This window comes from Scylla paramamosain, chromosome 25 (assembly GCF_035594125.1).
Source record: "Scylla paramamosain isolate STU-SP2022 chromosome 25, ASM3559412v1, whole genome shotgun sequence".
NCBI lineage: Eukaryota > Metazoa > Arthropoda > Malacostraca > Decapoda > Portunidae > Scylla > Scylla paramamosain.
Window position 1 is genome coordinate 11,423,393 of NC_087175.1, and position 15,023 is coordinate 11,438,415.

At 38.1% G+C, this 15,023-nt stretch overlaps 1 protein-coding gene across 4 annotated transcripts in view; it reads left to right on the forward strand.

The window, feature by feature from the left end:
* The window catches only part of LOC135113204 (protein DDI1 homolog 2-like), a 123,891-nt gene that overhangs the window by 52,655 nt on the left and 56,213 nt on the right, over positions 1-15,023 (forward strand). For 2 of the 4 annotated variants that reach the window (XM_064028345.1, XM_064028342.1), the window contains exons 4-5: positions 3,363-3,560; positions 13,052-13,162. In XM_064028345.1, the coding sequence (XP_063884415.1) occupies positions 3,363-3,560; positions 13,052-13,162 (309 nt within the window). The remainder of the gene's footprint in view (positions 1-3,362; positions 3,561-13,051; positions 13,163-15,023) is intronic. The other 2 variants (XM_064028343.1, XM_064028344.1) reach the window with 2 other exon arrangements.

Below are 15,023 nucleotides of genomic sequence, written 5' to 3' on the forward strand. Positions count from 1 at the left end.
TCTTCTAGCAGAGCCACTCTCAAAATTATTCAATGATTCAATAAAAGATGGAGTTTTCCCTAATAGATTCAAGCTGGCAAAAATTATCCCTATCCATAAATCGGGAAGTAAAACTAATATCTCAAACTACCGACCAATCTCTATTTTACCAGTGTTCTCTAAAATATTTGAAATCATTATGAAGAACTTCCTCATGAACTACCTCAATTCACAAAAACTCTTAAATAATAGGCAATTTGGTTTCCGCCCCGGACTAAATACTTTTGACGCTATAAATGTGTTTACCTCTGACCTACACGATGCCTTGAATAAACATAAGTCTATAATATCCATTTTCATTGATTTCAGCAAAGCTTTTGACACAGTTGACCCAAACATTCTAATAGACAAATTACGTCACTATGGTATTCGCGGTTGTGTGGAAAATTGGTTCAAATCATATTTAACTGGCCAATCTCATTTTACATCCTACAGTAACTCTAAATCAACCATCAAACCTATACATCTTGGCGTGCCACAAGGTAGCATCTTAGGCCCTATTCTTTTCCTGATATATATCAACGATATCAGCAATGCCTCTACTGCTTTCAACACTATACAGTTTGCTGATGACTCCACCTTGTACATGATTGGTGATAATCCCACTGACCTAATCTACAGAGCCAACCTAGAATTATCTGCCTTTTCTGAATGGTGTCTTGCAAATCGCCTAACAATTAACACAGCTAAAACTTTCTACGTGTTATTTACAAATACCACCACCAAATACCAACCCTTACCTAGACTTACCATATTAGATAAAGATATCACGCAAGTTTCTAAGACAAAATTTCTTGGAGTCACATTTGACAATAATCTTACCTTTAAATATCACATATCAAACCTTTGCCTAAAATTATCTAGATCAATAGCTCTATTGCTGAAAATACAAAACTTTGTTCCAGTGGAAATTATGAAAATCATGTATTATGCCCATATATACCCACACTTAACCTACTGTAATCCAATTTGGTCCACTACCTACCCATGTCATCTACAAAATCTAAACATCCTCCACAAGAAAATTATTAGAATCATGACTAATAGTGACTTCCTCCAACACACACCTCCACTCTTTAAATCTATGAAAATCCTTCAACTCTCTGACTTATCAAACTTCTCTATTGCATCATACATGTTCAAATTGATAAATTCCAACAACAACAATACCCTGACCCTAACTCATAACCACTCCACACGCTACAGGCATTCTCTACAGATTCCCCATCATACCTTAACTCTCTACCAACACTCTCTAATGTATAAAGGTCCCAAAATATGGAATAGCACCCTGTCACATATAAAAAATTCATTAAGCGTAAATATCTTTAAGAGAAAACTAAAAGAATATTTATTGTCTCAATACTGACACATCTTGTACTTCAATCAATTTTTATCAATATCAATTATTTTGTTTCTTGGTATTGTAACCAAATAGTTCATATCCTCTGTAACTAAAATAGTTTATATCCTCTAGTATATATACATATTTATTTCTGTTTGTTTAATTATTCTCAAAACAAATATTTGCTTGTTTATAATCAGATTCCACTTCAATTTTCTCTATTTCTCATGTATAATTATGATTTTTCTCCTTTCCTTCCTGTTCTTGCAAAGCCATTTATCCCTAAATCTTTTGTTATTGCTATTTATTTATTTTTTTTTACATTTTCTTCAATTAGATTTTTAGTTTAGTGTTGTTTTACATTTCAGTATTAAGTAGATATTAAGTGTGCCCAAAAAGCTTGTGCTTCATAAGGGGCTGTTTGTCTTTCAATTAATTGTACCTTAAGCTTATATATGTACTACAGACAAACATAATAAAGTGTTTAAAGTGTTTAAAGTGAGAGAGAGAGAGAGAGAGAGAGAGAGAGAGAGAGAGAGAGAGAGAGAGAGAGAGAGAGAGAGAGAGAGAGAGAGAGAGATATGAATTGTGGCTGTGTGACAGCCAGTGGGTGACCTTGCCAGTGGCCAGGGTCACACTGCTCTCTCTCTCTCTCAGATAAGCTAACACACACACACACACACACACACACACACACACACACACACACACACACATGTGCACATGTTTAAAGAGAAATTGGACAAATTCGGGTATGGAGACAGAACTAATTGAGCTTTGGCTCGGACCCTGTACTATACAACTAGGTAAATACAACTAGGTAAATACACACACACACAGAGAGAGAGAGAGAGAGAGAGAGAGAGAGAGAGAGAGAGAGAGAGAGAGAGAGAGAGAGAAGGGGCAGGAGGGCATTGGGTCAAGGTCACTCACTGGTTGTCTTTTCTACTTTTCCTCCAGATGGTATGGTTATAGAAAATTGTGATAATTCAATCACAGCACATAAAAAGGGTAAAAACGATGGAGCAATGAGCTAAAAGTGTTATTACACTGATGTAAACAAACTGACCGCCTGCAACAAGCGGTCAGTTTTCGAATTATGGCTCGTGTTCAGTGTTGCCCACAACATCCATAGCACATGGGACTTTCAAATTGAGTCAGCTCCTCCAGATTTTGTCCGCTGCTTCCGAAATCTGTTAAAGCGAGGTCCATAGTACTGATGTTTGAGTGTAGTCACTTTTTGCCAGACACCCAGTATTGTCTTTGAGAGGAGAATTAGGTCTCTCTCAGTGAACCCATAACTGAAATCTGTCAAAATGGCATACTTATTACTTTGGCTCTAGATGCCTCATATACAAAAAGAGCTTGTTTACATTATTATATGAGAATGTTAAAGTTAAATCATGCAGAGCATTATTATACCTGTATAAATAATTGCAAAAAAAGCTGTAGTGCAAAGTAGTGTCACAATCCAGAAATTTTTCAGTAAGGAATTCAGGTAAATTTTATGGAAAAAAATAGCTTACAGAAGTGAATACTTTAGTTGATATATATGTATTTGTTGCCATATATATATATATATATATATATATATATATATATATATATATATATATATATATATATATATATATATATATATATATATATATATATATATATGTATGTATGTATGTATATATATATATATATATATATATATATATATATATATATATATATATATATATATATATATATATATATATATATATATATATATATATATATATACATGCATACATACATACATACATACATATACTCGTATATATATATATATATATATATATATATATATATATATATATATATATATATATATATATATATATATATATATATATATATATATATATATATATATATATATATATATATTAACTATGTCCTCAAAACCTTAAGTGATCTTCCAAGTTTGAATAATTCTTTGTTGCAGCTGTTGGTCAGATAGATTTTTCAAGCATTCAGCTGCCCAGACACCTTCAGCGGGGTGGTAATAGCACTAGCACCAACACCACCGCCACCAGTCCCACTCTGGGTGCTGGTGCCCGGGCTGCAGCGCCACCCACTTCCAGTCAGGATGGTGAGGGGGCAGCCAACCTGGATTTGAGGGAGATGGGGCTAGGTGGTGCAGGTGGGAGCAGAAAGGCATGTGTGTGTGTGTGTGTGTGTGTGTGTGTGTGTGTGTGTGTGTGTGTGTGTGTGTGACTGAAGCTGTCCATCTTTAAACACACTCCACCTACATTTGCACAAGCTAGCCATGTCTCTTGATTGGTTCAATGCTTCCTCCTCTCTTGATAGCTTAATGATAAGAGCATTTCCAGAGTAAAGTGGGTATTGCATTAGCACTAGCACAGTCAGCCTTCCTGTCCCACTCTCTGACACTGCTGTCTTAGTCTTGGATGCTAGCTTGTTTCCTAGGCACAAAGGATGCAGCATCGACAGTCAATGGTGGGATTCAAGATGGCGTTGGGTTGTATTCTCATCTTTTGATATCATGGTGATATTTATATTAGACCTCAAGTGATAGAAATGCCTATAGAATATGCATTGATTATCTATACATGGGGGCTAGGCAAGTGAGAAATTATTAGAGTGAAAATTTTCAATATACACACAAGAAGCAGCTGCTGTTAAATGCATCCCTCCCCATAGGGATCAACAAAACAGCATAATTTTCATACACTCACCATTGTTGCTCTCCATTCTTCTCTGTCACACAATTACTTTTGCTTGCTGCACAATCATTTCTCTCTCTCATTCAGTGCTCTCTTCACACACTTTATCTACTCCAGGTGTGGCAAAATAATAATAATAATAATAATAATAATAGTAATAATAATAATAATAATAATAATAATAATAATAATAATAATAATATATCTATCTATCTATATCTTTACCAGATTAGCAATCCCACATGGGGTGGCCTAGACAAGGCACCACAGATTCACCTACACATTATTCACACTCTTAGCCTTATGATTCCCTAGTGGAAAGGGACAGTCTCGTCACACATCAAACTACACCCCTACACTTCAGGAGTCCAGGCACACCACAACTGGCCATGCACATCCACAGCAAGACCCAACAGCATACACTGATTTATCCTTGCCTCTTCATAATAAGACTGTTCCATACCCCACACCTCACATCCTGAGACCCCAGCAAATGCCGGGTAGTGTCTATGGACTGCACTCCATAGGCCTTTCCAAGTATGTTCAAGTGTATCTGGAGTATCTCTTTAAAATGTCTAGGTTTTTATCTTCAGATCACAGACAGCATCAACTGGGAAGTTGCTTGGGAGATTATCAGACTGTTATGTTTAGCTTAGAAATGCCCTTTTCTCTTAAGAAATTAAGAGAAGTTGGTCAGCTGATGAGAGATGGAGAGTGTTGAAGATGAGCTGTAGGTAACTACTAATTTGTGTGTTAGTGTGTGTGTGTGTGTGTGTGTGTGTGTGTGTGTGTGTGTGTAGTGCTGCTGATTTGTTGCTATGTGAGTGCTGCCAAATTGTTTGTAGCTTCCTTTTGTTATATTTGCTCCCATTGTTTGGGTTTGTCTTGATTGATTAATTATTTTCTTATTTATTTATATATTTAATTATTTATTTATTTATTTATTTATTTATTTATTTATTTATTTATTTATTTATTTTTGCTCCCTCCTGCATCCATCCTATCCCTTGCTCTGTAGAATTACTGAAGAGTGCTTGAAATTAGCCTTTTTAATGTATTATTTAGTTATCTTTGAAATATTTTGTTAGTGGTGTTACATTTAAAAAAAAAGTTTGGTTAATATTGCTGCTGTAAGCTTTGTATTATTTATTATTTCTTGTGTGATGTTTTTACTCTGACTGTTGTTATTATGTTGTTGTTGTTGTTGTTGTTGTTGTTGTTATTATTATTATTATTATTATTATTATTATTATTATTATTATTATTATTATTATTATTATTATTATTATTGGTCATGCCATCAATGATAGTTTTAAGAAATGAAGTACAATATTTGTAACACTCATGAGAATAGAGGATTTTCTTGGTGATATTTTTGATGATTTTTATGATTAGTAAGTCAATGAATGCAGATGAAAAGATGACAACTCAGGGAGGCATCATGAGAGATACTGAAAAATGAGGTGGTGGTGCTTGGATGGAGGAAGCAGTGAGGAGGAAAGAGCAGGAGCAGCCCAATAAATTTATTATCTCTGATATCACCTCTTATCTTGATTTCATTTTTTATATCACTAAGATTATTTGACCAAATGTCAACAGCTTACATCTCTCAATCTATCTTTACCAGGCTAGTAGTCCCATATGGGACAGCTCAGACAAACCACCACACACTCATGGACACATTCTTACTCTTAGCTCCATTGGTCCTTGGTGGAAAGAGTCTTGTGGATCACCTCACTGCACCCCAGGACCTTTGGCATAGCACAGCTATGCACCACACATTTATGGACACATTCTTACCCTTAGCCCCATTTGTTCTTGGTGGAAAGAGATATTCCTATGGACCACCTCACTGCCTTCCAGGAGCTTTGACATAGCACAGCTATGGCAGGGGTTAAGAATACTGTCATTATATTCCCTTTGTGTTGTAAGAAGTCACTAAAAGGCTTGATGGACCAAATCATATTAATATTGAGTTGAATGGTTAGTCCATAATAATTTAACAGTTGCGTGTCTATTCACATTTGATTTTTTTTTTTTTTTTTATTTATTTATTTTTTTTTTATGTAGGAAGGACACTGGCCAAGGGCAACAAAAAATAAAATAAAAAAAATGCCCACTGAAATGCCAGTCCCATAAAAGGGTCAAAGCAGTGGTCAAAAATTGATGAATAAGTGTCTTGAACCCTCCCTCTTGAAGGAATTCAAGTCACAGGAAGCTGGAAATACAGAAGCAGGCAGGGAGTTCCAGAGTTTACCAGAGAAAGGGATGAATGATTAAGAATACCGGTTAACTCTTGCATTATAGAGGTGGACAGAATAGGGGTAAGAGAAAGAAGAAAGTCTTGTGCAGCGAGGCCGCAGGAGGAGGGGAGGCATGCAGTTAGCATGAAAATAGTGGTTGAAGACGGCTAGATATGCAACATTGCGTTGGTGAGAGAGAGGGGCTGAAGACAGTCAGTTAGAGGAGAGGAGTTGATGAGATGAAAAGCTTTTGATTCCACCCTGTCTAGAAGAGCAGTATGAGTGGAACACCCCCCCCAGACATGTGAAGCATACTCCATACATGGACAGATAAGGCCCTTGTACAGAGTTAGCAGCTGGGGAGGGGTGAGAAAAACTGGTGGAGACGTCTCAGAACGCCTAACTTCATAGAAGCTGTTTTAGCTAGAGATGAGATGTGAAGTTTCCAGTTCAGATTATAAGTAAAGGACAGACCAAGGATGTTTAGTGTAGGAGAGGGGGACAGTTGAGTGTCATTGAAGAAGAGGGGATAGTTGTCTGGAAGGTTGTGTCGAGTTGGTAGATGGAGGAATTGAGTTTTTGAGGTATTGAACAATACCAAGTTTGCTCTGCTCCAATCAGAAATTTTAGAAAGATCAGAAGTCAAGCATTCTGTGGTTTCCCTGCGTGAAATGTTTACCTCCTGAAGGGTTGGACGTCTATGAAAAGACGTGGAAAAGTGCAGGGTGGTATCATCAGCGTAGGAGTGGATAGGACAAGAAGTTTGGTTTAGAAGATCATTAATGAATAACAAGAAGAGAGTGGGTGACAGGACAGAACCCTGAGGAACACCACTGTTAATAGATTTAGGAGAAGAACAGTGACCGTCTACCACAGCAGCAATAGAATGGTCAGAAAGGAAACTTGAGATGAAGTTACAGAGAGAAGGATAGAATTTGCAGGAGGGTAGTTTGGAAATCAAAGCTTTGTGCCAGACTCTTTCAAAAGCTTTTGATATGTCCAAGGCAGCAGCAAAAGTTTCACCAAAATCTCTAAAAGAGTATGACCGAGACCCAGTAAGGAAAGCCAAAAGATCACCAGTAGAGCGGCCTTTACGGAACCCATACTGGCGATTAGATAGAAGGTTGTGAAGTGATAGATGTTTAAGAATCTTCCTGTTGAGGATAGATTCAAAAATTTTAGATAGGCAGGAAATTAAAGCAATAGGACAGTAGTTTGAGGGATTAGAACGGTCACCCTTTTTAGGAACAGGTTGAATGTAGGCAAACTTCCAGCAAGAAGGAAAGGTAGATGTTGACAGACAGAGCTGAAAGAATTTGACTAGGCAAGGTGCAACCATGGAGGCACAGTTTCGGAGAACAATAGGAGGGACCCCATCAGGTCCGTAAGTTTTCCGAGGGTTTAGGCCAGCGAGGGCATGGAAAATATCATTGTGAAGAATTTTAATAGGTGGCATGAAGTAGTCAGAGGGTGGAGGAGAGGGAGGAACAAGCCCAGAATCGTCCAAGGTAGAGTTTTTAGCAAAGGTTTGAGTGAAGAGTTCAGCTTTAGAAATAGATGTGATAGCAGTGGTGCCATCTGGTTGAAATAAAGGAGGGAAAGAAGAAGAAGCAAAGTTATTGGAGATATTTTGGCTAGATGCCAGAAGTCATGAGGGGAGTTAGATCTTGAAAGGTTTTGACATTTTCTGTTAATGAAGGAGTTTTTGGCTAGTTGGAGAACAGACTTGGCATGCTTCCAAGCAGAAATACAGTCGTACCTCGGTACTCGACCGCCTCTATACTCGACCAAATCGGTGCTCGACCAAAAAATTCGAGTAGAAAATGCATCGGACCTCGAACAGATTTTCGGTACTCGACTAGCCGAGTCGACCCGAACGCGCTCCTCGGCCCTTCTCGGCCAGCGAGTAAGCGTCAGTTCGACTCAGACCGCCAGCGGAGTAAGACGTACGCAGTTTGTTCGAGTATTTCTTCCCAGATTTAAACTTTTTCGTGTTGCTCTAGCCCTTAATAATGGGTCCAAAGAAAGACAGTGATAAGGGGAAGGCAAAGAGGAAAACAGTGAGGACCACTATTGAACTGAAGAAGGAAATTATAGCAAAATATGAAAGTGGTGTACGAGTGTCCGACCTCGCGTCGCAGTATAATATTTTAGGTATTATAATATTTTAGGTATTTTTCTTAATGGTAAGAACGGATTAAAATACTTTCCATTATTTCTTATGGGAAAATTGGTTTCGGTGTTCGAACAAATCGGTGCTCGACCACCACCTCAGAACGGATTATGGTCGAGTACCGAGGTACGTCTGTATAAAATGCATGAGATTCTGGTGATGGAAGGCTTAAGTACCTTTTGTGGGCCAAAAACTCCTTTTTGTGGGCCAAAAACTCCTTCATTAACAGAAAATGTCAAAACCTTTCAAGATCTAACTCCCCTCGTGACTTCTGGCATCTAGCCAAAATATCTCCAATAACTTTGCTTCTTCTTTCCCTCCTTTATTTCAACCAGATCGCACCACTGCTATCACATCTATTTCTAAAGCTGAACTCTTCGCTCAAACCTTTGCTAAAAACTCTACCTTGGACGATTCTGGGCTTGTTCCTCCCTCTCCTCCACCCTCTGACTACTTCATGCCACCTATTAAATTATACACAATGATGTTTTCAATGCCTTTGCTGGCCTAAATCCTCAGAAGGCTTATGGACCTGATGGGGTCCCTCCTATTGTGGCTGTGACTGCCCCTTGTGTTGTGAGACACAAAGGGAAATGTTCAGTGAAGTCACAGCTGGGTTTAATGATAAGTTCACAGCACCCCCTGAACAGTGCTTTAGACCTCACTGGGAGTAATTATCGTTTCGGCAGGTGTCTACTTCCTCTTCCATGTGGCCAGTAATTAGTGAATGTCACATAAATGTCAATAAATCAGGTCACCAGGTTCAAAGAGTATCCACAAATTAGGTATAAATCAAAATAATAATGGAAGGAGTCAAATTAGCTTGGTCTTTCATCAAGTCAGTTCAATAGATGAAGTGCCTGCCTGTAGATTATGTCAGCAAATTAAATGAATGTTAGTAAAGGTGGCATCATACAGGACAATTTTCTCCAAATGTGTTGGTTATTTTTGTTGGTGATACTGTGAATTCAACTAGTTTGGCATCATCAACATTGTGTTGACACTTCATCATTCCAAAAACAAACGTTCAACTAGCATCTTTAGCCACTTTATTTTGCCTTAATTATTCCAAAATTATATGTTGTATACTCGTACAGGCAAGGCCATAAAAAGTGGAGGATTGTAGACAATAATAATGACAGCAGTTTGAGGTAACCATCCTATCAGTAATAAAATGATAAAATGTATTTCACATACCACAATGTCAATATCATGTTGTATTTCCCTCCTTCTTTATAACTTCTTGTAGAAGATGAAGAACTGAGTCAACTAGGCCTTGCAATTTATCTTTTGGAAGACTTTCCCACACTTTTTGCAATGTAGCTTTCAGTTTCAGCAGTGAACTAGTGTCCTTCCTGATCTCATTTTTCAGAAAAGACCACAAACTCTCGATAGGATTAAGATCAGGACTGTTGGCAGGCCAATCCTTGATGTAACGTAACCCACAATTCTCAAATCACTCCTTTACTTACTTGTTCATGTGGTAGGGAGACCCACCCTGCATGATACAGCCTGCCTTGCACTTCTCATAATACTCCTCTAAATTGTTATACAGAAACGTGAGTCTCTGCAAATGCTGAAAGAGGTGAAAGAACAGAGGAGTTGAAAATGTATGGGACTCATGGGTGTACTATGTGTGTAGCTATGAGGTGATGGACAGACAGTTGCATTGTTGCAGCCTCAGAGGTGCCACTTGCTCAAATTACAAATGGTTTAGTCTTATTTTTTTGCAGGCTGTGGAATATTACAGTATCTTATAACAAGACAAATGGTGTTAAAAAGCATGTAATTTACTGATAAGCATTACACGACAATATTATTTTTTTGGTGATTAAAAAGTATTTCTGTAAAAAGCTATGTAGCGTCATCATTCAGCTGTTCTCAAGGTCACTCGGACTTGCTACCCCCTCCTCCCTCACTTTGATGATGCCACGTAGCATTTTACAGGAGTACTTTTGATCATCGCAATAATGTTGTTGGTAAATTACATGCTTTTTTAATACCATTTGTCTTGTTAAAAGATACTGTAATATTCCACAGCCTGCAAAAAATAAGATAAAACCATTCATAATTTGAGCAAGTGGCACCTCCGAGGCTGTGACAATGCAACTATCTGTCCGTCACCTCAGCTACACACATAGTACACCCATACATTTTCAACTCCTCTGACAAGTAAACAAAACCTTAAAATGCATATGTGTATAGAACATTTTGTACTTAGAATTACACGTTCTTTCACCTCTTTCAGTATTTGCAGAAACTCGTGTTACACCCTGTATAACAGTTTTAAGTACTGTTCACTGTTCACTGATTCTCCCTTTTCAAAAAAAGACCAAATTATCAATGCCATGGTATGTAAATTCTCCCTAAACCATAAATGAATCACGATGATTGTTGTTTTTACAGTGTACAGGGGTCCTCGAGTTACTTCGGAATTCCGTTCCTACAATGTGACATAACTTGATTTTCACTGTAAGTCAGAACTCATAAACACCTATGTCATTTACCTACCCTCTCAAATGGTTTCAAACAATCTTAGCTTTCTCTTGAATCAACATAAGTCTCAGTGGGATATGCTGTTGATGCTGGTCTTACAGCCAAAGCACCAATAATCTTTCTATCTCAATAATGAGACCACTATGCTGTTTTGTAATCACAGTTGATTTCATAGGAGCAGATCCTTTCACATGTTCAAGTATATGCTTTTTCTCCCCAATGATTGCTGAGACAGTCATGTGACTTAAGCCAAGCAGCTGTCCAGTGTTTATTGGTGTTTCGCCCTTTTCCGAGCGTTTTATTATATCTAATTTCACTTCCATGGAGATGGCTTTGAAGTACTGCCATCAGAAGAGTCTGAGTTAAGTTTGGGAGCCATAACAAAGGGCAAAAAGTTTCCAAAAAGACAACACAAATGAAAGAAAGTGAATGTAGCACAATCCAATATGGCATACAACTGATGAATGTAAACAAAGCTGTCCTCATATAGTGCCACATGACAACGTATTCATAAATTTATGGGAGATGGCGATGTAACCATGAAACGCCATAGGTTGAGGACGATGTAACATGTGATCCCCCTGTATTTTGGATTGTACCAGTCAGATCCTTTTGGCCTACACACTCTTGCAAACTGTGTCCCAAATACTGAGAAAACATTTTCATCACTCCACAGTATGGAACGTATTTTCTCTATGGACCACGGAATATATTTCATGGTTAAACTAAGCCTGTTTGCAATATGCTGCGGAGTGAGCAAAGGTTTCCTAGCAACAGTGCAGGAAGGTAGATCAAGGTCTTTCTGACAATAACATGACACTGTCCTTCAAGACACATTGCCCAGCAGATCTGGATAATTTTCTTTTAACTCATGTGCTTTACATACAGGTCTGATATTCAACTCACACTTCAATACAATTAAAGTCCTTTATGCACTTTTTTTAGGCTGACCAGATTTTGATAAGTGGGCCAGTGTTGTGTCATCTTTGGTGGCCTGGCAATGCTGCAGCCAGCATTCAACAGTATGTTGAGGCACACCAGTCAGTTTCTGAATAGCATTTGTGGCAAATCCTACCTTAGGTAGGTGCAAATATGACCACTTTTGTCTTTTGTGATTTGTGGCTTACATGCCACAGTGAGTGAACACAAGATGCACAAAATATTGCTCAGATTTTGAGAAATTGTGCTTGCACTGACCTTGGACAAATATTATCACCCACGACACATAGATCACTGATTGTTAATCTTCATAGCCTAGCTGATGGACCAGTGAGTGGAAAAGTTGCCAAAAAGGTAATTTTTTAAAAACATGTTCCTGCCAGCCAGTAGAGATGAAATATCTTGATCAAAATGTTGATGCTTTGCAACACTTGCCACTGCATATGGCCTTGCCTGTATATGAATGCATGTTTTTTTTTTTAATGGCTTTCAATCTGATGATGGAACGGCAATGTTGTAAATCTTTCACTCTACTTGGCAATACGTATAGGCTGTGCAGCGCTATCTCCACAGGCCATGGTCAGGTCTGGTCAGACAGTGAATGTTAGCTTTTTCAGTCTGTTATGTAGTACATAGATTTCTTGCATTTAAATAGAGTATATTAGAGACAAAACAAGATGTGCTCACTTATATGAATGTATTCATTGTTGCTTTTCAGTCAGTACAGAATTATTAATCATAATTCTCCTCAATACTTTCATGCTTTTTATTATTATTATTATTATTATTATTATTATTATTATTATTATTATTATTATTATTATTATTATTATTATTAGAGATATTTGATTTTATCCAAATCAAACACTTGTTATGTGTAGCATATTACCTTAATAAGTGCTCACAGACCAACATCTTGAGTCATTTGCTGTTGTTAGGATGTCTTAGATCTCTGAATCCCAGGATGCAATCTGCTCTAATCATAATTCCTCATAAGGATGCCCCTGGTCTCTAGATCAAATGAATGCCTGTAACTCAGGTCACCAGGTTAAATGAATGTGTTTAAGCTCAATAACAGCAGTCAGACATCCTGCAGATGATGACCCAGCTGTGATCCGAGACGTGCTATTGGCCAACCCTGAACAGCTGGCACTCCTCAAGTACAACAACCCTAAGCTGGCAGAGGCAGTGACCAGTGGTGACCTTGGTAAGTGTGATGACTGATGTTTTTCCTTTCTCTCTCTCTCTCTCTCTCTCTCTCTCTCTCTCTCTCTCTCTCTCTCTCTCTCTCTCTCTCTCTCTCTCTCTCTCTCTCTCTCTCTCTCTCTCTCTCTCTCTCTCTCTCTCTCTCTCTCTCTCTCTCTCTCTCTCTCTCTCTCTCTTTTGACACACACCTCCCTCAATGATGACATTTAGCCAAATATGAAGTATTCGGCAAGGAAAGGAAAAAGCAGAGGAGAGGAATGAACATGAAGGCTATTAGGAGGAAACTGGAGAAATTGGTCTCCTACTTCTTCCTTATAACTTTCACTTCTTTCTCTTTATACCTTGCTCACTTACTGATCTCCTTAGCCTTGAGTATTTATGACTTCCTTGAGAAGCCAGTCTGAGGGGGAGGTGACACTACCTTTGTAGTGTTTTAAATTTTCTTGACTCTTCACTCTTTATAGTGTTTTGGTATTACTCCTTACTCTTTATAGTGTTTTGGTATGTTTGTGGTGGATTTTTCTTGTAGATGGATTTATGAAGGTATATACAGTATATGTGTGCATGTAATAATAATGATAATTAATTATTTATTAATGTTGCAGCTGTAAGCTGAAAATATACATATTAATATTCAAAGGTTCTTAGTTATTACAGAGTGTGGGGGATTATAGTGACAAGTGGAAGTGTTTCACAATAAAAACTGAAAGGGAGGAAAACCCTGGATATTGGGGGCACACCCAAGACTGGGCAGCTTGTGTGCGGCAATGGGTGGATAATGAGACATGGATGGGAATCACAGCCTCACAAGTTGGGTGTTGTGTGTGGTGTCAGGTGGCTGCCAGGGGGAGTGTAAGGGTTGAGGCAGCTGATTAGGGTGGTGGATAGGCAAGGGTCAGGTCACAGCCTAGGCCACAGGGAGGTGGTGGGAATGGTGTAGAGTGGTAGAGTCCCTGTGCTAAGGGACACCCTATCCAATGAAGATTAGCATGATAGCTGTTGGCTACATCCACCTTTATGGCTCACACCGGCCCTGTGTACCCACTCCACTCATGATCCAGCTTTATCAAAGTTATCTGATACATGTGAATTCACTGCTTTTCATTCAGTGCCCAAATATTGTTTATAATTTGTCTATAATTTTGGTGAACTTCCACTTGTCACTGAAGGATGGGGCTGGGTAAGGACAGGGAGGGGGGTTGGATCACATTCTGACATGTGGCTGCTATGAGGAGCCCCAGCACACATGTCTTGATCCTCTGGAGGTCAGGAGATGTAATAATAATAATAATAATAATAATAATAATAAACGGTTTATTCTTTAGGCAGTCGACAAACTGAAAATGTACATGTGTGTTTGTATGTGTGTGTGTGTGTTTGGAGTGGCATCTGGCAGGCATTACTTCTTTTTGCTTTATAAGATACTATATGATATTGTTAGTTTCATGACTCATTGACATTCTATATTCTTATCTTGGACATTTCTCACTATCTATCTTTTTTGCATCTCTCCCTCTCTGAACATTCCTAATGTTTAGCTTCTAATAACACCTCTTTCACACATGTGCTTCTTTATCTTATTCTTCCTCTGTCCTGCAGTCTTCTCCTTTCAAGACCTTCATAAAAACCAGTTCATGCAAGCAGTTTTTCCAACAACTTTTGTTCCTGCAGTACAGTTTTGCCACACCTTTCACCAACAAACTTAATGTTCTCATGTGACAGCCCATATAGTAATCTTTGTGTTCCTAGGAACTCTTTGGCCTTGTCTAGTTAAATTGTAATAAGAAATAATGTCTTGCAAGTTGTTGTGGCTTAGAAATGCAATAATAAGATGCACAGAAGCCTGTGGAATCCCAGAGATA